This window comes from Stenella coeruleoalba (assembly GCF_951394435.1).
Source record: "Stenella coeruleoalba genome assembly, chromosome: 7".
NCBI classification, from domain to species: Eukaryota; Metazoa; Chordata; class Mammalia; order Artiodactyla; family Delphinidae; genus Stenella; species Stenella coeruleoalba.
In genome coordinates, this window is record NC_137153.1 from 30,430,551 (window position 1) to 30,453,901 (window position 23,351).

At 42.0% G+C, this 23,351-nt stretch overlaps 1 protein-coding gene across 1 annotated transcript in view; it reads left to right on the plus strand.

Annotated features, from left to right (window-relative positions):
- Positions 1-23,351, plus strand: part of SHC3 (SHC adaptor protein 3) — a gene marked incomplete at its 3' end in the record, with an annotated part of 141,516 nt that overhangs the window by 87,824 nt on the left and 30,341 nt on the right. The window contains exons 6-7 of the mRNA XM_079926651.1: positions 2,435-2,486; positions 12,336-12,462. Of these exons, the coding sequence (XP_079782777.1) occupies positions 2,435-2,486; positions 12,336-12,462 (179 nt within the window). The remainder of the gene's footprint in view (positions 1-2,434; positions 2,487-12,335; positions 12,463-23,351) is intronic.

Below are 23,351 nucleotides of genomic sequence, written 5' to 3' on the forward strand. Positions count from 1 at the left end.
TCCTTGGCTTGGCCATTGATCATCTGAGTGACAGGGACACATCACATCTCTTACCTAGTCTTCCTTCCCTAGCTTGAAGCCAGAGGAGCATTTCTCAGACTGGAGTAAGAATTTAAAAAGAAGAATTTCCTTGTATATGCTACTAATGTGGACTCAAATTAGTTTTGTTACACAAATATGTACAAAAATAAATTATGTATAGACTCCTTATGTTTATTCCTTTTATTAAACTGTAAATCCCAATCAAACTTGGAAATTAAGTACAAATAAACACAGTAAAGGCAATAACATTCAAAGTAAAATTAATTTACTGTGATGAGTAAAGTTTTGTTGAAACTAAATCTCTGCTCCCAATGTGACTCTAGAACTGGCTACCATGGTGCAGAAGCCTTTGAGGTCAGCATCTCTCTACTACCACAGGCGCCAGATGACTCACTCCTTCCACTGATTTCTTCCATTCAAGTAAACACTTCAGTGGTACATCACTGTGTACAAATGTGACATTAATTTGCTTCAGGTGGGGCAAAGCCATCTGACTGTTCTTTTCTCTCTGATTCTTTAAAAACCTGGCACCCGTAATGTTGGAAACCCCACTGAAAATCTTGGCACTGAAATTGCGTGCAGAGCTTGATGGCACAGGTGTCATTCAGATGACCCCGCATATTACTGTATTAACTTTTAAGATTATCATAGAAATGAAAGCATGAAAAGAGATTCTGGTGACATCTCAAACACTGGAGAATATACCTGCCCAACCCTAGGGTTCCATGGATCTCAGACTGAGAAGCTAGTGCTCCCTAAGTCCACTTCTGACATTCACATCTCCTGAATCCAGGAAGAGTGTCTATGATTACAAGCTACAATCCTTATTTTTGCCAGTAACTTCAGATTCTGACCCGATCTTCCTTGATGAAATGGCAGGAAGTCAGGTCGACCGGTTGATGGACTCCCACTCCCTTTCCCAGGTCAGTCTGTGAATACACCAAAGGACAGAGATAGAGAGAGAAAAAGAGAGAGGATAGAGCCTGAGCAGGAAGGGGAAACAGCTTAGATAGACTACATGCTGGAGAATGACCTCAGGGTAGCAGTCCAATACGTCAAGAGCTGCCGGAAGAGCTCTCTCCCTTCTTAGTCTTAGTGGGTGTTTTTGAGTTGCAGGGCAGTGATGTTTGGAAAAGCGACTTGCACCCTGCAGTGGGTTCTCAGAAGCACTGCATCCTCCTCCCCTGCCTCCACACTCACTTTCCCTCTTCCCCTCACACATTGGAGGGTTTTCTGGAGCCCTGTGGAGAAAGAAGGGGTCGTTTCTCCTGCCCATAGAGTATCACAAAGAAGGAACTCACGACAGAGAATCTTGCAGATGCTGAAAACATTGGAAGCTAATCGATAACCTTGGAGTCCTCCAAAACCATCCCATGGGGGAAATATCCACAACAACGAGGAGACCTTTACCATGCCCCCCCCAGACTTTTTGAATGTTGAAAATGTCAACTTTGCAGGAAAGTCTTTCTTTTGCTTTCAAGAATTAAGAGAATTATTGTTTCCTCTGTTTAGAAACTAAAATTCACATGGTCACCTCGGCTCACTCCTGAGGTCATCGTTTCCTCTGCATGCCAAGTAGATGAGGCAGGCAAGGGGGCTTATATTTCATGTGTAAGGGTGAGACTTCTAAATAGAGCTCATGCTTTTGAAACATCTTAAAAGAATTAAAATTACTACTTATGCCATCGTATCCATATCTCATCCACCCATGAGGGATGTTTGCAACCAGCCTTTGAACATCACTTCTAATTTTCTCAGTGTGGCCCCCAGATCAGCGGCAGCACCTGGTTGCTTGTCAGAAATGTACGTTTCGGGGCCTCACCTCAGACCTGCCGAATCGGATACCCTGGGCTGGAGCTCAGCAATCTGTGCTGTAACAAGCCCTGCCGGGGATTCTGACCCCAGCTCAGATTTGAGGATCGTTGTTGGAGACAGCTGACAGCAGTGGCTCTCAGCCTTGGTTCATAATAGAATCATCTGGGGAGCTTTTAAAAATCCTTAATGCCTGGGCCTCACATCCACACCAGTTAAATCAGATTATCTGGGAGTTGGGACTCAGGTATTAGTGTGTTTATAGCTCCTCAGTGATCCGACATGCTGAGAATGGATGCCCTTCACACCCTTGCTGCTCAAAGTGTGGGTGTGGCGAAGCTGCATCAGTGTCTTGTGAGAGCTGTCTGCAGATGCAGAACCTCGGGCCCAGCTCCTGGCCTGTGGAGTCAGAATCTGCATTTCACAAGATCCCCGGTGATTCCTGCCCACTGTACAGTCTGAGAAATGCTGGGCTGTCATCAGGGCTACTCTTGATTACTGATCTGCTGTATGCATGATGTGTCTGCTGTCCTGTCTTCACCTGTGATTAGTGATGTGACATCTCATTTTTCTTTCACAGGATACAACAGACTATGTTGCGTACGTAGCTAAGGACCCTGTTAATCGCAGAGGTAAGCAATGTGTGACTTTCGTCATCTCTCACTCATGAGCAGCCAGGCTTAACAATGGATACCAGATGGTCCTCATGATCTCAGCCCTCTTCATCCAAACTAAGTGTCATATCGTACTGTTAGCGATAATTGAGGTTTGCAGGCAGTGAAGCGTGGCGGCACACCTGGCTGGGTTAGGAGATGCTGGATATCTGAGAGCTTTAAACACACTTGTATCCAGATGGCTAGAGCTTGGTACACCTGACCTGCGGATGGCAGCTCCCACTCATACTCTGAAGGTGCCCTCAGTTACACCTGAAGACTTTGCAAACCGCTGGCCTCCTGCCCAGCTACAGCTCCTTGTGCGTCCACTGCCAACTAAGTCTCCCCGAGAAGCCTCGTGCTGCTCTGCATGGCCCTGGAAGCCAGTGTCCAAGCTCTGGTGCTGCCCACTTACACCCCACAAAGGTGCTAGGGCCTCAAACACAGGCTGGGTAGGGGATTTGAAACATCCAAGTACTTCCCATCTACATGGAACCTTTATTCCTAGACCCTCCCTACATACCCACCACCCCATTTCTTTCATCATTTACAAAACCAAAGGGTCCCCCCCTCCAATGTTAATAAGCTTGGACAGGTGAGCTGATTAGGGGGCACTACCCTTGAATCCCAGAAAGCCACCAGGTGCTGCACAACTCCAATTTAGAACTCACTGATGGAGGTCACCTGTGGGGTTTGTAACACTACAAATGGCACTTCCCTCTATCACCCATTGCTTCCCCTCCTCCTCCCACCCTCTACCCCAGGTACCCATTGTTAAGATTTCCTAGCTGGCTTTGCAGAAGTTTTATGTCTGTCCATATACATATATATACTCTTCTACTTTTGTTTTTTTTTTGTTTGTTTGTTTGTTTTTTTGCGGTACGCAGGCCTCTCACTGTTGTGGCCTCTCCCGCTGCGGAGCACAGGCTCCGGACACGCAGGCTCAGCGGCCATGGCTCACAGGCCCAGCCGCTCCGCGGCATGTGGGATCCTCCCAGACCAGGGCACGAACCCATGTCCCCTGTATCGGCAGGCGGACCCTCAACCACTGCGCCACCAGGGAAGCCCTACTCTTCTTTTAAAATTTCACCACAGATGAGATTTTAGCATTCTGTTTTCCCACCAGCCTTGAGGGAGGGGGAGGTGGCAGGCTGCACTCATCCCAGAGTTAACACTTGTTGAAGTTCTTCCTTTATTTTTGTTTGTTCTAAGTTAACTTCAAGTAATCCTAGACTTTTTTTTTTACACCCTTAATGGCTCCTAGGTCAATGGTTCTGAAAATGAACTATACTTTAGAATCACCTGGGGAGCTTTAAAAAAATCTCAATGCTCAGGCCTCAGAGAGGGGTACCCAGGCAACTGTACTTTTTAAAAGCTCTCCAGATGATTCCCATGTACAGCCAGGACTGAGAAATCAGGCTCTAGGTCCAGACTCTGAAGGAGTTTAACCCTGTGCTATTTGACTTAGGGCCATGGAAGCACACAAGCTGATACCTTGTTTCACGGCTGCAAACCAGCAGCACCTTCTGTCCACAGTACCTTTTCAAAGTCATGGAAATCAGGATCCACTCCATGTGCTCAATGGTTGCTGGACCAGCTCCCTTTGGGACCTGCATGCAGTGCTGGTGTAAAGACAGACACCAGACCTCTGCGCCGTTGCTGGTGCTTTGGGGGCACCAGCAGCATAGGGGTCCTTTGAGATGCTTGATAGGAGAGGATCACTCCCTCCTTCCAGTTATCTGTTGCCTGTAACAAATCTTAATGGCCTAACAGCCATCATTTTAAAATATCTTTTGATATGATGAAGTATTAAGTGTCCAGGCAGGGCTCAGTTGGCCAATTCTTCTGCTCTCTGTGGCATCAATGGGGTATTGGGTGGTCTTTGGCTGGTGGCTGGCCTGGTCTAGAGGGTCCAAGCTGACTTCACTTCCACGCCTTGGACCTTGGTAGGGAGGACAAGAAGCCAAAGCCAGAAGGGTCCTTCTCCCTCTGCAAGGAGTCTCAGGGTCCCTCCAAGTGGCCCCTGAATCAGGGCAGTAGGACTTCCCACATAGCAACTCTGGGCTCAATGATGCCAAAGTGGATGCCAAAGACCAGGCACCACTTCATCTCTGTCATAGTTGACTAGTCAAAGCTGTCCCAGGCAGCTCAGATTCAGGGGAGGGGAACCAGACCTGCCCTCCGACAGGAATTTGCAGCCTTCCTTATCCATCACATCTCTGTTCCCACACGTACCCAGGCAGCCCCAGCCTCCTGGGAGGCAGTGTGGGAAGGGAGGGGAGTCATAGATCTGGCCATGAACAGTATCTCAGAGCAGGCTTTGCCTCCATCCGATATGTGTCCACCCACCGTTGCCTCCTTCGGCAAGGAGCTGGGGGAGGGCTCCCCTGGCTGCTCTCTTCTCTTTCCTCCTGCCCTAGGCCAGGAAGAGAGTTTAATTGAATAAGAATGGCCTCTGCCATGCAGGAGTCAGATTAGCAAGAAATTCTGGGAGTGAATGTTCTTATTTGGACTCTTAAATATCCAACTCCCCACGCAGAGGCCCCAGTTGATGTGCTGACCCCATTGTGGTTCCCTGGCTGCAGGCATAGCTACTCAAGGCAGGCAGGCATCAAGGCACATTTGGAGCCCAGAAAGTCTTCTGTCAAAATCCTGCAGAGATGGGTCAAAGTCCCTCACTGTTATCATTTGTCCTTTCCACACTGATTCCTGCTTATACATTCTGGTGTGTGTTTTTGGATAATCTAGCAGTATTTACAGTGAGAAAAAAATTATATTTTCTCTCTAGTATCAAGAACCCATGGCTTATATAATTAATCTGGTGGAAGGGCAAAGGATCTCTGACCCATGTCATTAAGCTCTATGGTAACCACCACCATCTTGAGAAGGTAGGGATTGCAAATGAGTGAAGTTTCATGAGGTTGGCACCTTATAGCTGAAAGGCAGGTCTGACAGGAGACCTGGAAGGTGACTACTGATATATGTAGGATAAAAAGCCCCCAAAATCAGGCTTTGCTGGATCCTAATATACCATTTTCTTTTCACATTGGAATCTGTATTACTACACAAGGACTCCCATTCCCTGCAATCTTATGTCTATTGGTTCGGAATGGACTGTTTGGGTCACAAAAGTACATAAAAAATAATGTCCTAATTAGACATATGGCTGCCTGCAGGTGGCATGTACTTCCTATAATTTATAACCACAATAGCATCCCTGTTCAGGCGCCTTCTGCAACTCCTGAACTTGCGTGGAAAGTCATATCCTACGGTGCTGACCTGATGGTAGAGAGGCCTGAGTGTTCAGCTGTTATAGCTTCTAACACATCCTGCTGCCCTTTCCCCAGGATTTCCTGAATAAGGGGGAAACGTGGTGATTGGACTTGAGAGGGAAGCCCCCCATGGACTACTGCCTCACATGGCTGTGCTTTCTTCTCCAGGCTTCTCTACTAGCTCACGGTCATTTCAACACTGAATTTAGGGTTCCTCTGGCCTCAGACAGTTGTAGGCCGCAGGAGGTGACTTTCCGGGAGAAACTTAGAGTATGAACTCCTTAAATAATACAGAACCTTTTCTGGCTTTTCTTTCCCCTAGGAGTAAAACCTCTTCTGTATAATAGGTGAAAGTAATGATTTATTTTTTTAAGCCAGGAGGTTAAATTCCATCTCATAACACTGTGGTGGGAGGTTAATTTTCCTGTGAGTGAATGTTTAGGTTGTTTCCCATATCTGGCTTTCGTCAACCATGGTTTTTTTGTGTTTTTTTTTAAATAAACAAGCCAGTCCCTGAGCTCTAAATACCCTGTGCCAAAGACTATGAATGTTCCTGCGTAGCCCAAGCTTTTGGCTGAAATTCAGACTTGTGTAGTTACCAGCCTGCTGCACATCTCTGCTCAGAAGCCTCCTAGCCCCCTCACCTTGACAAGCCACAGAGCTAGGTCTTTCCTTCCACCACAAAGTATCTGCCTGTCTCACTCATCATGATGTGAGCTCACTCCTGCTCTATCCCTTATCTCGTTTCCTATGATCTCCCCTCACCTCCACTCCAGCTCCACTGATCTTCTGGCTCTTCCTTGAACATGGCAAGCAAGCACCTGCCTCAGGGCCTTTGCACCTGTTGAGCCCTATGCCTGCAACATTCTTAGACTAGACCTTCCCATGGCTCACTCCCTGACTTCCTTCAGGCTTCTTCTGCGATGCCACCTCCTATATGGCTTTCCCTGGTCATCCTACATGTCACCCTACAACATCATCTTCATCACCCCCTTTATTTCACATTATTCTCTTTATGGTTTTATTAGTTTCCTGTGACTGCTCTAACAAATTACTGCAAACTTTGTGGCTCAAGACAACAAAAGTTTGCTCTCTCACAATTCTGGAGGCTAAGGGTCTGAAATCAAGGTGTCAGCAGCCATGCTCCCTCCAAACGTTCCAGGGGGGAAGGCTTCCTGCTTCTTCCAGCGTCTGGTGGCTCCAGGAGTCCTTGGCTTATGGCCTCCTTGGCCTCCATCTTCACATCACCTCCTCTGTGTCTGTGTCACCTCCTCTTCTGACCCTTATAAGACACTTGTCATTGGATTTAGGGCCCACCCTAATCCAGAATGATCTCATTTTGAGTCCTTAATTACATCTGCAAAGACTCTTTTTCACAGGTTCAGGGGGTCAGGATGTAGACAGGGCTTTGGCTGCTGGGGGGCACCATTCAACCCATTCTAATGGTATATTTTTCCTTCTTTATTTTCAGTGTCCACCTTCTAGACTGTAAGGTTGGTGAGAGCAGGACACTGTTTTGTTACTTGCTGTATCTGGAGATCCTGGGGCAGAGCCTGGTACAGAGTTGGTGCTCAATAAGTGTCTATTGAGTGAAGTCTGCAGTAAATATTTTGTACATTTGCCTTGTGCTCATGTGCAAGAATTTTCTTAGGGTTTATACCTCTGGGACAAATCACTGTGTTCTGGAACACCTTCAGTTTTTTAAAAATGGTTATTTCACTTTATAATTCCACAAGTGGCACAGGAGGGCTCCTTGGCTTCAGCTCTTGTTCAACACTTGGAATTTTCAGACTTTTAAATCCCTGCCAGTCTGATAGGTGCAAAATTATCTCCTCATAAAGTTTTAGTTTTCCACTCTGGGGCTAGAACAGATATTAAACAACTCTTAATTAAGAGCATGGCAGCTGAATCTTGGAGTTCTTACCTGTCTCAGATCAAAAAAGTCTGGAACAATGAGGAACATGTGGATATATGAAGTGAACAGACTAGGGTTGGCTGAAAACTATGCTTGAGTTTGGAGTCTCCATTTCTCTGGTAAGAATTCACTGGTGTTCAGTGTTCCTTTTAAGGGGTGAGAGTTATCAGCCCACTAAGAGGAAGAGACAGCAGTCATTGTTTGGTAGGATTTTTTTCTGATTAGGTAATGACTCCAGGTATCTCCGAGGTTCCCTATGTCAGTCACCAGTTGGTAGAGAACTTGGCTATGAATTTGAACTCTTGGAGAGTCCGTGAGTCTAGATAAGAGGACAGTGGGACAGTCTGAGATGGGACCCCTTCAAGGGCTGGGCTGCCTTGTGGAGGCCAGATGGCTGTGAAGTGTGAGTTGGGTTGGTGTGGGCGTGGGTGGGAGGGGCCATGACTTCTTAAAAGAGCAGCACAGATCCTGAGAGGTTTTCTGCTCATACTTGCAGAGTCGCCCCATGAAAACAATGCCCACTGAGGTGGGGTGGCCCATCCCACAGGGTGTGGAAGCAGCCACTGTGGTGGGAAACACATGCTGGAGCCTCTGTCTACAGTCACTGATCTGAGATAGAGCGGGTATTACCCTGTAGTCATATGTAAAGGGTGCAGTGAGCCAGTGACACCCTTTCTGTATGTCAGCTGCTCCTGACCACAGAAGGGGTGGGAAAGTGGGGTCTTACTTTTACAAAGCAAAAAAACCCAAAAAACAAAAAAACCCACCCCAACAATAATCTAATCAGCTAAGATAAGGAATCAACCCCTCCAGACTCAAAATGATTAAGAAAAATATTTCAAAGATGGGAGGATGAATTTCTATCCATCATCATTAGTGATGAACCTCACCCAAAATATTTATCTTGCTTTGAGATAATAAATGACAGTGTGATGCTTTCAGGGCCAACAAGACATCTTGAACTTTATTTTATCTTTATTGTATCATTTTTAACATCTTTTGAAAGATATTTTTATAATATACATACTATTATATTAACACAGGAATATATGTTCACAATTTATAAATAAGTAGATACATATTTGGGACACATGCTCAGTATAGTAAAGAGTTCTTCACAGGTAAGCATGAGAAAATCTTGACAATTTCTTATTTACAGAAGTAAAGCCTTTTTGGGTGTTTGGTGCATGTGATAGGCATTGCTAGTACTCACTGATGTCCTGACCTCACTCTTTCCAAGCTCGCAGGAGACTGTACTACCAGCCTCTCCTGGGTGGAGGAGGAGCCAGGCGACAGTTCTGTGTGAGAGCAGAATGGATGAGGCAGTTAGTGCTGGTACAAGGCCCTGCTGTCTCTTTCTTCCCTGGCTTGGGAGGAGGCCTTGTGTTGAAATTCAGGATTGAAAGATCAAAGCAGCTTGGTTCATGGGGTCACCACCTGGAGAGTTGCCCAGAAATGAACAAGTGAGAATGGGATTGTTTTCAGCCACTAAGATGCTGGGGCTGTTTGTTGTTGTGGCATCACTTGCCTGTGCTGACTAACGGAGCAGCCATCCCAGGCAGGGCTCAGAGAGCTAGCTCAGATGAATGGTGGCCCCCGTTGGCCTGCAGTCCAGGGCAGTCTTGAACACCGATGAACAGGTGCAGCCACTGGCCTCTGGACTTATTTGGAGCCATTGGGAAACTTGCGGAGGGACTTCTGATCTGCCAGTGTCTACTGTGCAGGGAAGATGTGTGGTTAACCCATTAGGAGGCTGCTGTGTGAGGAAAGATGCTGTGCCCCAGTTCTATCTGGCATGGTTACAAGGGCTGCAGCACATCCTGCTCTCAAGTGGCTCATCCCAGGTCGGGAGTGACCTTTGTGGTGAGGCCTGATGAAGTCCCCTCACTAGTGTCAGGGCTGAGCTGGCTGCTGTGGGGTCTGAGCTGGCTTTCCTGGAAAGCGACATCAGCCTTGCTTATTGGTCAGAGAGAGAGACCAGCATGGGCAGAAAAGCACCCCCACCCCCCACCCCGGAGACCCCCCCACCCCAGCAACTACTGCACCGCTGCCAAAGAGCCCGTCCCCTTCAGAAGGGATAGAATGAGGAATGACCCCATTTTGCTGCTCCTATGTTTGTTTGGGGCCATGTTTTATGTTTTACAACATCATTCTGAGTCTTGATCCTGGGCCCCACCACTCTGTACCTGCCTCTCATCCAGTTCTCCTTCTTGCTCATGAATGACACCTCCATCCATCCTTTCCTCATGGGATGTAAAACAAGCAGCCCCGATGGTTACCTGTGGCGAGAACCTCATCATTCCTAACACACACTGAGTCACACAGGTGAGGTTAGAAGACAGTAGCTTTTAGCGAAAGACTGTTGCAACAGTCAGAGAAAATACAGGTCCAGAGAGACTGTCAGCCCAGGGTTAGATCTGGATTTGGAGTGGGTTTCTGGAACACAGAGAGGCCATTCTACAGAGGATCCTCAGACCTAGCCAACAGATGACGTTTTCACGGTCCACGGAGGAATGAGCCAGGCCCCAGAGCCTGGAGTCGTGATTTAATTCTGCATCTGCAGTTCCTGTCACCCTCTGGTATCTAGACCAGATACTAGGGCTCCACCCTCACCAAGTGAGGGTGCTTCCACCCAGAGCCCTGCATCTTCCCAATGTCCCAGGAACTGATTTAAAGAAGTCTCACTTCCAACCTCGTGCTCTCTAGTGTGTAGAAGATGAGGGGGCCATGTGGATTGATCATATGGCCCCCTCTGCAGAAACCTTGCTCTTTATTCACTAAGGCTACGGCACTGCTTTTCTCCTTAAAAGAAAAATAAGCTTCACTTTCTTCCGTCCCCAGTTGTTATTCTGTTTCTCTAAAGTACTGGCCAGCAAGTTCTCTTGGCTGGTGCTGATGCTGCGTGGAGGGGGCAGGTGTGGCTGGAAACACAGGGCAGGTGGGGGAGCCAGGTGTCTTTCTCTCACTCTGTCTTAGACTCCTACTTCCTTATTGGCTGGAAAGACACCTCCACTGCTATCCATTAACGAACAACCCCATGACTCCAACAGCTGCTTAATATGGCCTTGCTTTGTGCCTAACCGGGTTGATAATAAATACTAATATCAATAATAACATAAAACAATATCAATACTCAATAATAAAATACAGCCGGGACACCTGTCTCCTTGGACAAATCCCTTGGCCATATCTGAGATAGGCTAATGTATCCAAGGGATTGCATTGCAGTCTGAAGCAGCAATCCGGTTACACTTGCTCTTCCCAGGAAATGCTTGTCCCTGTGTCCTCAGGAGCATGCTCCCTCCTCGAGCCTGGGGAGAGAAGAAGCCTGAGACCCCCCACCCTAGCAGCCACCATCAGGGTGAGCTCTGTGGTGCCTGGCTGTCTTTGTGCGTGTAGAAGGCGGCATCGTGATGGAAGAGTGGCCAAACTGTGGAGGTGGTGATGTCTCTGTTCCTTCCCTCGCAGTTCCCACCTTAATGAGTCCTCTTTCTGTGCTCGCTTCTCCTGCAGCAGAGGGATGCTTCTGCATCTCCCTAATCACTGCTGGGGAATGGCTACCCCTGTAGCAATGCCTCTTCTCACTGCTGGGCACCCACTGTGCTCCTGGAGGAACCTCCTTGAAACACAATTGTATCCTAACTGGTGGCAAGAGAAAGATGGAGTGTGACACATGCATCTGTCATTTTCTCCAGGGAGATGCCTTTATCCCATTAGTAACAGAGCATGTCATGCTGGTCACGGGACAACGTGAAGGGTCTGGGACTCTTCTGTGGGATGCCATGGACGTGTGTCTGGGGAGAAGACATTCTACTTTCTTGTAAAGCAGAGATGGGACCTTTTTAGGTGCCTTCCCCCACTCAACCCTCTTTTCTCCAAAGGTTCCACATGGATTACACCACAGCCTGGCCACCATGACAGCGGGCACCCCAAAGGGGTTAAAGGTTGCTCCAGGTCTCTGAGGGGCCTGCCAACACCCCTTTTCTGAGAACTGGCATGAATATCCAGTCTCGTCCAGTGTAGATGCAGGTGGCATGTGGTGGGATGGTCATAGTGATTAATTAATATCCCTTTAAACTCATCTTACAAGGTTGTTGATCTTATTGCTTTGAGTTGCCACGTCTGGTGGTGACACTCTACTCCCACTAGGAAGTAAGCAAACAGCTTGCTCTAAGTCCATCGGATACCTCAGGATTCATTCAATAAGAGCCAGTTTAAGTCCATTTGTTAAGCCTCACGGGGTCTTAAAGGGGTTCATTTCTTGTTACTATCAGGTTCTTTGTCTTGTTAAGGTTTCCTTCCAAACCCTGTTTCCCTACTAAGTTCTGAGTTGATATTTTATAGACTCTAAAGCAATAGAAGAGCAATCAAGTTGAACTTAAAAATGTTAAAACGTACTTACAAATAGAACCTTTACTTTTGGAGAGAATAGGCTATTAAGAAATGGATCTCTGCGGTTAAACGGTACCGCTGGGGGCTCTCAGGGATTAAGCTGCACGCAGAGCTGACAGGACATGTCATGAAAGGCACCTCCTTGTCCCTCTCTTCTTTCCTAGGCTGCGGGCTTTCACCCTCAGGAAGGAGGAGCCTGGGTAGCTCCAGTGTCTGTCTCTAATGAGCCTGTGTCCCTTGCTCCTACAGCTTGTCACATTCTGGAATGCTGTGACGGGCTGGCCCAGGAGGTCATCGGCTCCATCGGACAAGCCTTTGAGCTCCGGTTTAAGCAATATTTGCAGTGTCCTTCCAAGATCCCTGCTCTCCACGACCGGTGAGTAGCACTGTGACACCGTTTGCAGTGACCTCTCTGCATTTTCTGACCTTTCCTCTTGAAAACACTTAAAAGGAGGAAACCACACAACTACCTCCCCGAGGAGTGCTCTGCACAGACACAGTTAATCCCAGGGCTTCCTGGGCCCGGAGACACCTGACTGGTGCTGGGCCATGGCTCAGGAAACTGACAGATGGAAGCCGACATATGGGCGATGCTCCCAATGTTTAGAAAAACATTTTCTTGAAACTATAGTGACAGTAGCCAAGGTTACAAAAAAAAAAACATTGTAATATGTTTTTGTTCTGTTTCTCCTGCAAGCACGTGATGTTTCCACATGTTGCCTCCTTGGGTCGGTGTCACCACAGGTTCTACCTGTCCCATTGTCCTTGTCCTCAGGGTTAGCCGAAGTCCCAATTCAGAGGCTCCCTTCGTGAGGCACTCCGCTTGGAATGACGAGCATTGATTCTGCTTTATTGGCTTTCATAGCTTTCAGACTTGATGGCCTGTGTGGTCCTGGGCAAGTTCTTTAACCAGTCTGGGTCTCAGCAGTTTTCTCTGTAAAATAGGAATAATAGTGGCTTGGCAGTATTTTAAGTGTTAACTGAAATAGTAAATGTAAACAGGAATTGTGAGATGTTTAGTTTATTATAAAAAATGTTCAGCGTCTACCCTTGAGATTCCTTAGGACATGAGAATATTCCATGCAGCATTAAAAAAAAATAATATGGGGCATGTTGGTTATTCAGTCACCTGTCTTATTGAAAGCCTATTACAATGGTGTGTTCACTGTCAATAAAACTTTATTTCTCCTGAATTTACTTTTTATGTTTTCTCCAACTTCTGCAGCCACATTCCAGGACTTAGTTGTGAAGGCAGTGCCTCCTCTACCTTCATTATTATGAAGTCTCCTTTCATCTCTCTGAAGCCTTCACCTTTCTTGAAAGAGAATTTTAATTTTTTTTTCCTTCATCCACTGGAAAATTTCTGTTAAGACATTCATTCTGGAGGTGCCTGTGAAGGCCCCATTTTTTCCCAGTTGATAAAGAAAAGGATATGAACCATCTATGGAAATTTCAAAAACACATAAAAAATTGTATATATAGTTTATGGATAAGTACATGTGTATAAAGAGTATAAAAACATGCAAGAATATTACATACCAACTCTAGGACATCTGAGGATGACAGGGACACGGGTGGGCTTTAACTGATTTTGTTAAGTGTATTTCCTCCCTAACATTTTATAACAACAGTGTTCCAATATACAAAAAGAATTTGCGGGGAACACCTGTATACCCACCATCTAGATTCTACCATTAGCATTTTACAGTTAATATCACGTATTTTTTCATCCAAAGCAAGTTTGACAAGTTTTATTTCTTTAAAAGAAAGGGATCAAATATAGCAAAATGTTCACACTTGTTTAATCTCAGTGGTGGATGTGTAGGTGGCTTTTATATTAATTTAGGCTTTTCTGTACTTTTGAAATGTTGCAAAGAAGTCAAATAAATCCTATTAAAATAATATGTCAAAAATGAGTGGGGGAAGTTAATTGAACTACCATGCTTCTCCAGAAATATACTTAAGGTATGAAGTCCTGTATATGTTTCTATATAATAAAGTTTGAAGAAGTTTTGGGGAAAGAGAATGAAGTAGAGAGATCTTATCTACCGAGAAAACTTTCAACCCAATATGCAAGTAATGGTATAACATTTCTAAAGCAGAGCAGGAACAAGGGGACCTGTGTTCCCTGATATCAGTCTCATTTTGTCTGACAAGCTGCTTGTTGTGTCCATTGAGCAGGTCTGAGATCCAGGGAGCAGGTGGGAATGCACCACCTTCTGTCCCAGCTGGGGAAATACTGGGCTGTGAGAGAATGCACTTCGCTTCCAGCTGCCATGTCCCTCTTCCCCTCCCTGCCCTGTTATGGGGACCCTGGACTGTGGAGGGCACTGGCCCATTTTCCTTCTAGATTTCCCAGGGGCCAGCAAAACAGGAGGTTCTATTTGTGAGCAGTTCTCCTTGGGTTTTCTGCTCACTTGCTCAGGCCATTTCTCTTCAAATTGGGCATGAGCTGGAGGTATGAGAATTGGCACAGTCAGCTTCTTTGTCTACATTCCTTGGAGTAGAGCTGGGGACAGGTGAGCGTGGAGTGAGTGGGGCAGCATTAGGTCCCAGCAAGCTGCCCCAGCATCTCAAAGTTTCATGTTGGTGGCACATGACTTCCTCTTTCCTTCTTCTCTTGCTGCTAGTGAGTGGATGGCTTTACTTATTCGTGAATTCTTTTTTGTTCATTGTATTAATTATTGGGGGAGAGACTCTGTGATCTGGATTCATCACCCATCTCCAACTGGAAATAAAAAATAATACTTTTAAATGAATGGGTTTTTTGGTATGGTATGATTTTCCTTAGAAGATTTTTTCCTCTGATTTTTCTTGCAGAGCTCCAAGGTTATTTTCAACACAAAACCAGAGAAGACAATGAAAGAGAATTCAAATGTAGCCAAAGCTCCATTTATTATTTTTTTTAAAAATTGATATATAGTTTATTTATGATAAAATTACCCTTTAAAAATATATAGTTCTGTGGTATTTAGTATTGTCAAAGATAGCACAAGTACAATCATCACCACTATCTAATTCCAGAACATTTTTCATCACCCCAGAAAGAAAACCCATACTCATTAGCAGTTACTCCCCATTTTCCAACCCCCTTTCCCCAGACAACCACTACTCTACTTTCTGTCTTTATTGATTTGCCAATTCTGGACATTTTATATAAATGTTATCATACAATATGTGCCTGACTTCTTTCACTTACTGGAATGTTTTCAAGGTTAATCCATATAGTAGCATGTATCAGTATGGCATTATTTTTAGGGCTGAATAATATTCCTTCATATGCATATGTTACCTTTTGTTTATTCATTTATCAGTTTATGGACATTGGGTTATTTTCACCTTTTAGTTCTTATGAATAACGCTGCTATGAAGATGTGTACAAGTTCCTGTGTGGAAAGATGTTTCAATTCAACTAGGAGCTGAATTGCTCAGTCATATGGGAACTCTATGCTGAAATTTTGAGAAACTACCAAACTGTTTTCCAAAGCGGCTGTACCATTTTATATTTTTACCAGCAACGTATGAAAGTTCCAATTTCACTGACATTTGTTATTGTCCATCATTTTGATTTTAGCTATCCTAGTGAGTACAAAGTGGTCTCTGATTGTGGTTTTGATTTGCATTTTCTTGTTAACTAATGATGTCAAGCATCTTTTCATGTGCTTATTGGCTATTTGTATATCTTCTTTGGAGAAAGGTCTGCTCAAATCCTTAGCTCATTTTTAAGATTGAGTTATTTGTCTTTCTATTGTTGACTTGTATAGAAGTTCTTTATATATTGTAGATATAAGTCTCTTTTCAGATATATGATTAGCAAATATTTTCTCCTATTTTTTGTGTTGTCTTCACATTTTTTTGATAATGTCCTTTGAAGCACAATCATTTTTAATTTTGATGAAGTCCAATTAATGTACTTATTTTTTCTTTGGTTGCTTTTGTTTTGGTGTCATATGTAAGAAACATTGCCTAATCCAAGGTCATGAAGGTTTACGTCTATGTTTTTTCCTAAGTTTTAGCTCTTATTTTCAGGTTTTTAATCCATTTGACTTAATTTTTGTATATGGTGTGAGGTAAGAGTCCAACTTCATTCTTTCACAAATGGCTATCCAGCTGTCACAGCACCATTTGCTGAAAAGACTATTTCACACATTGAATTGTCTGGGCATCCATGTTGAATTCAATTGACCATAAATGTATGGGTTTATTTATGGACTCTTAATTCTATTCCATTGATTTGTATGTCTGTCCTTATGCCAGTACCACATAGCCTTGAATAGTATAGCTTTATAGTTAGTTTGAAATCAGGAAGTATAAGTCTTCCAACTACATTCTTCTTTGTCAAGATTGTTTTCACTATTCTGGGCCCCTTGCAATTTCAAATAAATTTTAGCATAGCTTGTCTACTTTTACAAAAAAGGCACTTGGGATGTTATAGATATTGTCTTGAATCCATAGACCAATTTGAGGAGTACTTCCATCTTAACAGTATTTAATCTTCCAATCCCTGAACACAGGATGTCTTTCCATTTATTTAGAGTTTATTTAATTTCTTTCAACAGCGTTTTGTAATTTTCATTGTACAAGTCTTGCACTTGCTTTGATAATTTTTACTACCAAAAGAATAAATCTTTTATTCTTTTTGATACTATAATAAAAGGAATTGCTTGTTAATTTTATTTTTTCATTGTTAATGTATAAAAATACAATTGATTTTTGCATATTCATTATGTATCCTGCAAACTTACAGAATTCATTTATTAGCTCTAATCATTTGTGTGTGTGTGTGTGTGTGTGTGTGTATTCCTTAGTATTTTTTATGTACAAGATCATGTCCTGTGCAAATAAATATAGTTTTATTACTTCTTACTTCCTAATCTGAATTATTTTATTTCTTTTTATAATCTAATTGTCCTGGCTAGAATCTCTAGTACAGTGAATAGAGGTGGAAAGACAGGACAACCTTGTCATGTTCCTAATTTTAGGAGGTAAGCATTCCGACTTTCACCATTAATTGTGTTCTTAGCTGTGGGCTTTTCATAGATGCTTTTTCAGGTTGAGAAAATGCCCTTCTATTCCAAGTTTTTTGAGGGTTTTTATCATGGAAAAGTGTTGGATTTTGTCAAATGATTTTTCTGTGTCTACTGAGATGAGTATCTGGTATTTGTTTTTATTCTACTGGTATGACATATTACATTAGTTGATTTTTGAATGTTGAACCAATCTTACATTGCTGGAAGAAATCCCACTCAGTCATGGTGTATGACTCTTTTTGTATGTTGCTGGACTTGGTTTGCTAATATTTTGTTTTCAATCCATATTCATAAGAGATATTGGTCTGCAGTTTGTTTTGTTTCTCTTGTGGTGTCTTTGGTTTTCATATCAGGGTAATACTGGCATCATAGACTGAGTTTGGAAACTTCTGTCCTCTTCTATTTTTTTGGAAGAGTTATGAAGAATTGCTGTTAATTCTCCTTTAGATGTTAGATAGAAACCACCAAGAAGCCAGCCATATGATTCTGTGCTTTTCTTGGGATGCAAGATTTTGATTACTAATTTAATCTCTTTATCTGTTACAGTTCTGTTTAGATTTTCTATTTCTTCCAGTTCTGTTTAGATTTTCTATTTCTTCTTGAGTCATTTTGGTAGATTGAGTCTTTGTAGGAATTTTTCCATTTCATCTAGGTTATCCAATTTGTTGGCACATGATTTTTAATAGTTTCTCTTATAATCCTTTTAATTTCTGTGTGGTTGGTAGCAGTCTTTCCTCTTTCCTTCCTAGTTTTGGTAATTTGAGTCTTCTCTCTTTTTTCTTGGTCAGTCTAGCTGTAGATTTGTCAATATTGTTGATCTTTCTAAGAACCAACTCTTGGTTTCATTGCTTTTCTCTATTGATTTTCTACTAACTATTTTATTTATTTCCACCTTAATATTTATTATTCTTCCTTCTGCTTGCCTTGGGTTTAGCTCTTATTTTCTAGTTTATTAACGTAGAAGGTCAGGTTATTGATTTGAGATTGTCTGTTATCATATAGGCATTTATAGTTCATAAATTTCCCTCTAAGCACTGCTTTACATTCAGCCCATAAGTATTGGTATGTTGTTTTTGTTTTTATTCATCTGAAAGTTTCTTCCAATTTCCCTGTGATTTACTTTCTGATCCATTTGTTATTTAAGCATGTGTTGTTTAATTTCTACATATCTGTGAATTTCCCAAATTTCTTTCTAGTACTGATTTCTGCTTTAATTCCATTATGGTCTGAAAACATACGTTGTATGATTTTAATCTTTTAACAATTTTGAGTCTTGTTTTGTGGCTTAACATATGGTCTATCCTGGAGAATGTTACACGTGGACTTGAGAAAAATTTATATTCTGTTATTGAATGGAGTGTTCTATAGATGTCTGTTAGGTCTAGTTGATGTATAGTGTTCAATTTTCTATTTCCCAATCTTCTCTCTGGTTGTTCTATCCATTATTGAAAGTGGGTATTGATGTCTTCAAATATTAGTACTGCATTATTTCTCCCTTTGATTCTGTCAGATTTTGCTGCATATAGTTTAGGGTCTGTTGTGAGGTACATATAGCTTTATAATTATTGTATCTTCTTGACTGGTTGCTCTTTTATCTTTGTCTCTAGTAAACATTTTGTCTTGAAGTCTATTTTGTCCGATATTAGTAGAGTTACCATAGCTCTCTTTTGGTTACTGTTTGCATGAAATACCTTTTTACATCCTTTTACTTTCAACCTAAATCTTTAAATCTAAAATGTCTTTCAATCTAAAATGTGTCTCTTGTAGAAAGCATATAGTCAGATCACGTTATCTTAAAAATCCATTCTGCCAATCTTTGTTTTTTAATTGGAGTGTTTAATGTATTTACATTTAATGTAATTACTGATAAATTAGGATTTTACCTGACATTTTGCTAGTTTTTTCTATGTGTGTTATGTCATTTTTTTGTCCCTTTGTTTCTCCATAACTGCTTTCTTTGGTGTCAAATAAATATTTTATGAGTGAACTCTTTTCATTACCTTGTTTTTTTTTTTCTTTTTTTTTAACTGTCTTTTAAAAGTTATTTTCTTAGAGGTTGCCCTGGGGGTTACAACTAACATCTTAATTTGTAACAATTTAATTCAGATTAACACCAATTTAATTGCAGTAGTATACAAAAACTTTGCTTCTATGTGGCTCTATTTCTCCACCTTACATTGTGCTGTTATGTTATGAAGATTCCATATTTATACATTGAGTGCTCATCAACACAGGTTTATAATTATTGCTTTATTCAGTTGTCTTTTAAATCAGAGAGGAGAGGAAAAGAGTTATGGACAAAAACTACATTTATACTGTTTTAATATTTGCCTGTGTATTTAACTTTACCATTATCCTCTATTTTTTCATGTGACATGAATTATTGTTTAGTGGCTTTCATTTTAGCCTGAAGTACTTCCTTTAGTATTTTTTCGTAGTGCAGATTTGTTAGTGATGAATTTTCTAGGTTTTTATTTATCTGGCACTGTTTTAACTTTTGATTCATTTTGAAGGATAGTTTTGCTGGGTACAGGCATACATCAGAGATATTGAGGGTTTGGTTCCAGACCACTGCAATAAAGTGAATATCACAATAAAGCAAGTCACACAAATTTTTTGGTTTCCTAGTGCATTTAGAAGTTATGTTTACAATATACTGTAGTCTATTAAGTGTGCAATAGTATTATGTCTAAACAATAATGAACACACCTTAATTATCAATACTTTTTTGCTAAAAACTTTATTGCTAGCCATCATCTGAGCGAGTTGCAACCTTTTTGCTGGTAGAGGGTCTTGCCTCTGTGTTGATGGTCGCTTACTGATCAGGGGGTGATGATTGCTGAAGCTTGGGGTGACTGTGACATATTCTTAAAACAAGACAACGATGAATTTTGCCACACTGATTGACTCTTCCTTTCATGAATGATTTCTCTGTAGCATGTGATGCTGTTTGATAGCATTTCCCTCACAGATTTACCTTCAAAATTGGAGTCACTCCTCTCAAACCCTGCCACTGCTTATCAACTAAGTTTATATAGCATTCTAACCCTTTGTTGTCATTTCAACAATCTTCACAGCATCTTCACTAGGAGTAGATTCCATCTCAAGAAACCACTCTCTTTGCCCATCCCTAAGACGCAGCTCCTCATCCATTAAATTTTTATCATAACATTCCAGCAAGTCAGTCACATCTTCAGGCTCCATTTCTAATTCTGGTTCTCTTGCTATTTCCACCACATCTGCAGTTACTTCCTCAACTGACGTCTTGAACCCCTCAAAGTCATCCATGAGGGTTGGAATTAACTTATTCCAAACTCCTGTTAATGGTGATGATTTTACCTCTTTCCATGAATCATGAGTGTTTTTGATGGCATCTAGAATGGTCAATCCTTTCCAGAAGTTTTCAATTGACTTTGCTCAGATCGATCAGAGGAATAACTATGTATGGCAGCTACAGCCTTATGAAATGCATTTCTTAAATACTAAGACTTGAAATTGAAGTTACTCCTTGATCTATGGGCTGCAGAATAGATGTTGTGTTAACAGGCATGAAAACAACATTAATCTCATTGGCATCTCAATCGGAGCTCTTGGGTGACCAGGTGCATTGTCATTGAGTAGTAATATTTTGAAAGGAATCTTTTTTCCAAGCAGTAGGCCTCAATAGTGGGCTTGAAATATTCAGTTAACCATGCTGTAAACAGATGTGCTGTCATCCAGGCTTTGTTGTTGCATTTATAGAGCGTAAGCAGAGCAGATTTAGCATAATTCTCAAGGGCCCTAGGATTTTCAGAATGGTAAATGAGCATTGGCTTCAACTTAAAGTCACCAGCTGCATTAGCCCCTAACAAGAGAGTCAGTCTGTCCTTTGAAGTTTTAAAGCCAGGCATTGACTTCTCTCTAGCTATGAAATTCCTAGATGGAATCTCCTTCCAATATGAGGCTATTTTATCTGCACTGAAAATCTGTTGCTTAGTGTAGCCACCTTCATTAATTATCTTAGCTAGATCCTCTGGATAACTTGCTGCAGCTTCTACATCAGCACTTGGGGCTTTACCTTGCTCTTTGATGTTATGTAAATGGCTTCTTTCCTTAAGCCTCGTGAACCAACCTGTGCTAGATTCAAGTTTTTCTTCTGCAGCTTCCTCATCTTTCTTAGCCTTCATAGAATTGAAGAGAGTTAGACTTGCTCTACATTAAGCTTTGGCTTAAGGTAATGTCGTGGTTGGTTTTATATTCTATCCAGACCATTAAAACTTTCTCCATATTAGCAATAAGGCTGTTTCACTTTCTTATCATTTATGCGTTCACTGGAGTAGCACTTTTAATTTCCTTCAAGAATGGTTCCTTTGCATTCACAACTTGGCTAACTGTTTGGCACAAGAAGCCTAGCTTTTGGACTGTCTCAGCTTTTGACATGCCTTCCTCACAAAGTTTAATCTTTTCTAGCTTTTGATTTAAAGTGACAGACATATGACTCTTCCTTTCATTTGAACACTGAGGGGCCATTGCAGGGTTATTAATGGGCCTAATTTCAATACTGTTGTGTCTCAGGGAATAAGAAAGCCAGAGAAGAGGGATAAAGATAGGGGAACAGTCAGTTGGTGGAGCAGTCAGAACACACATTTATTGATTAAGTTTGCCATCTTATATGGATGAAGTTTGTGGCACCCCAAAACAATTACAATAGTAACGTCAGAGATCACTGATCACAGATGACCATAACAAATATAAGAATAATGAAAATGTTTGAAATATTGTGAAAATTATCAAAACGTGACACAGACACAGGAAGTGAGCAAATGCTGTTGGAAAAACGGCACTGAAAACTTGCTCAGTGCAGTGTTGCTACAAACCTTCAATTTGTGAAACATGCAAATTGTGAAATCTGTGAAATGCAATGAAGTGAAGCACAATAGAACAAACTATGCCTATATAGAGTCCTTGGGTAGATAGTCTTTTTCTTTTGGTACTTGGAATGTGACATCTCACTGCCTTCTGGCCTCCATTGGTTCTGATAAGAAATCCACTGTTAATATTATTGAGGATCCTTTGTATATGATGAGCTACTTCTCTCTTGCTACTTTCATGATTCTTTCTCTTTGGCTTTAATCAGTTTGATTATGAGGTGTCTAGGTTTGAATCTCTTTTGTTATTCCCCATTTGGTGAGACAGCATTGTCATGTTTGATTTTTTGTTTCCTTTAGTTCTCAGAACATATTGAAAGTAGCTAATTTAAAGTCTTTGTCTAGTTAGTCCAAAACCTGAGTTTTCTCAGGGACAGTTTCTGTTGATTGCTTTTTTTTCTTGTGTGTGAGCCAAATTTTTCTGTTTCTTTGCATCCCATAATTTTTTGTAGAAATTGGAAATTTTAAATAACGTGGTGTGACAACTCTGGAAGTCAGATTTCTCCCCTCCTCAGGATTTGTTGTTGCTGTTTGTTGTGGTTGTTTGTTGTAATGACTTTTCTAAACTAACTTAGTAAAGTCTGTATTTTTTGTCATATATGGTCACTGACAACTCAGCTCAGTTCATTTATTAGACAGCTAATGACTGAAAAGAGATTTCCTTAAATGTCTGAAACCATTAAGTCTCACAGTTTTTGCTGAGGGTTTCTGTGTGTGTGTTGGGGCACTCCTTCAACACTCAGGCAGCTGACAACTCTGCGTTAGCTTTTACTTCCTGCTTGTGCAAAGCTTCAAAGTCAGTCACAGGTGAGAACTAGAGCTTTTTTACATCTTTTCTGAGCAGGAACAGAACCCTGGCCATGAAAACAGCCCTCGTATACATGTAGCCTTCTAGATTGCCAGAATTATGTCAAAGCTTATTATTTCCCAGCTTTTCTTTTAAGCTTTCTGATTAGCTCACTCTTTACCCCAAATGTTATCTACTGTTTCAGGGAGCCACAATGTTAAAGAAGTGCTTCTAATTGTTTTTGACAAATGACCCTGGGGAAGAAGCTATGTTCCCTGGACAAGCTCTGAATCAGGTCAAATAAAGACAACCTTTGGAATGGAGGATTCTGGAGAATGACCAGAAGCGTAATAATGACTGTTCTCTGGGAATAGGGCTTTGAAGGAGCCTCAATGCTCTTTTGCCCCCTCCCATGGCTATTAGGCTGCTGGTTTTCACTGTGACTGTGGGATTTGGGTTTTTAAGGCTACCATGGAGATGACAATAAAGCAAGTTAAAATGCAACAAAGCTGTTGTTCTGACAGCAGTTTGTGGTTTTTTG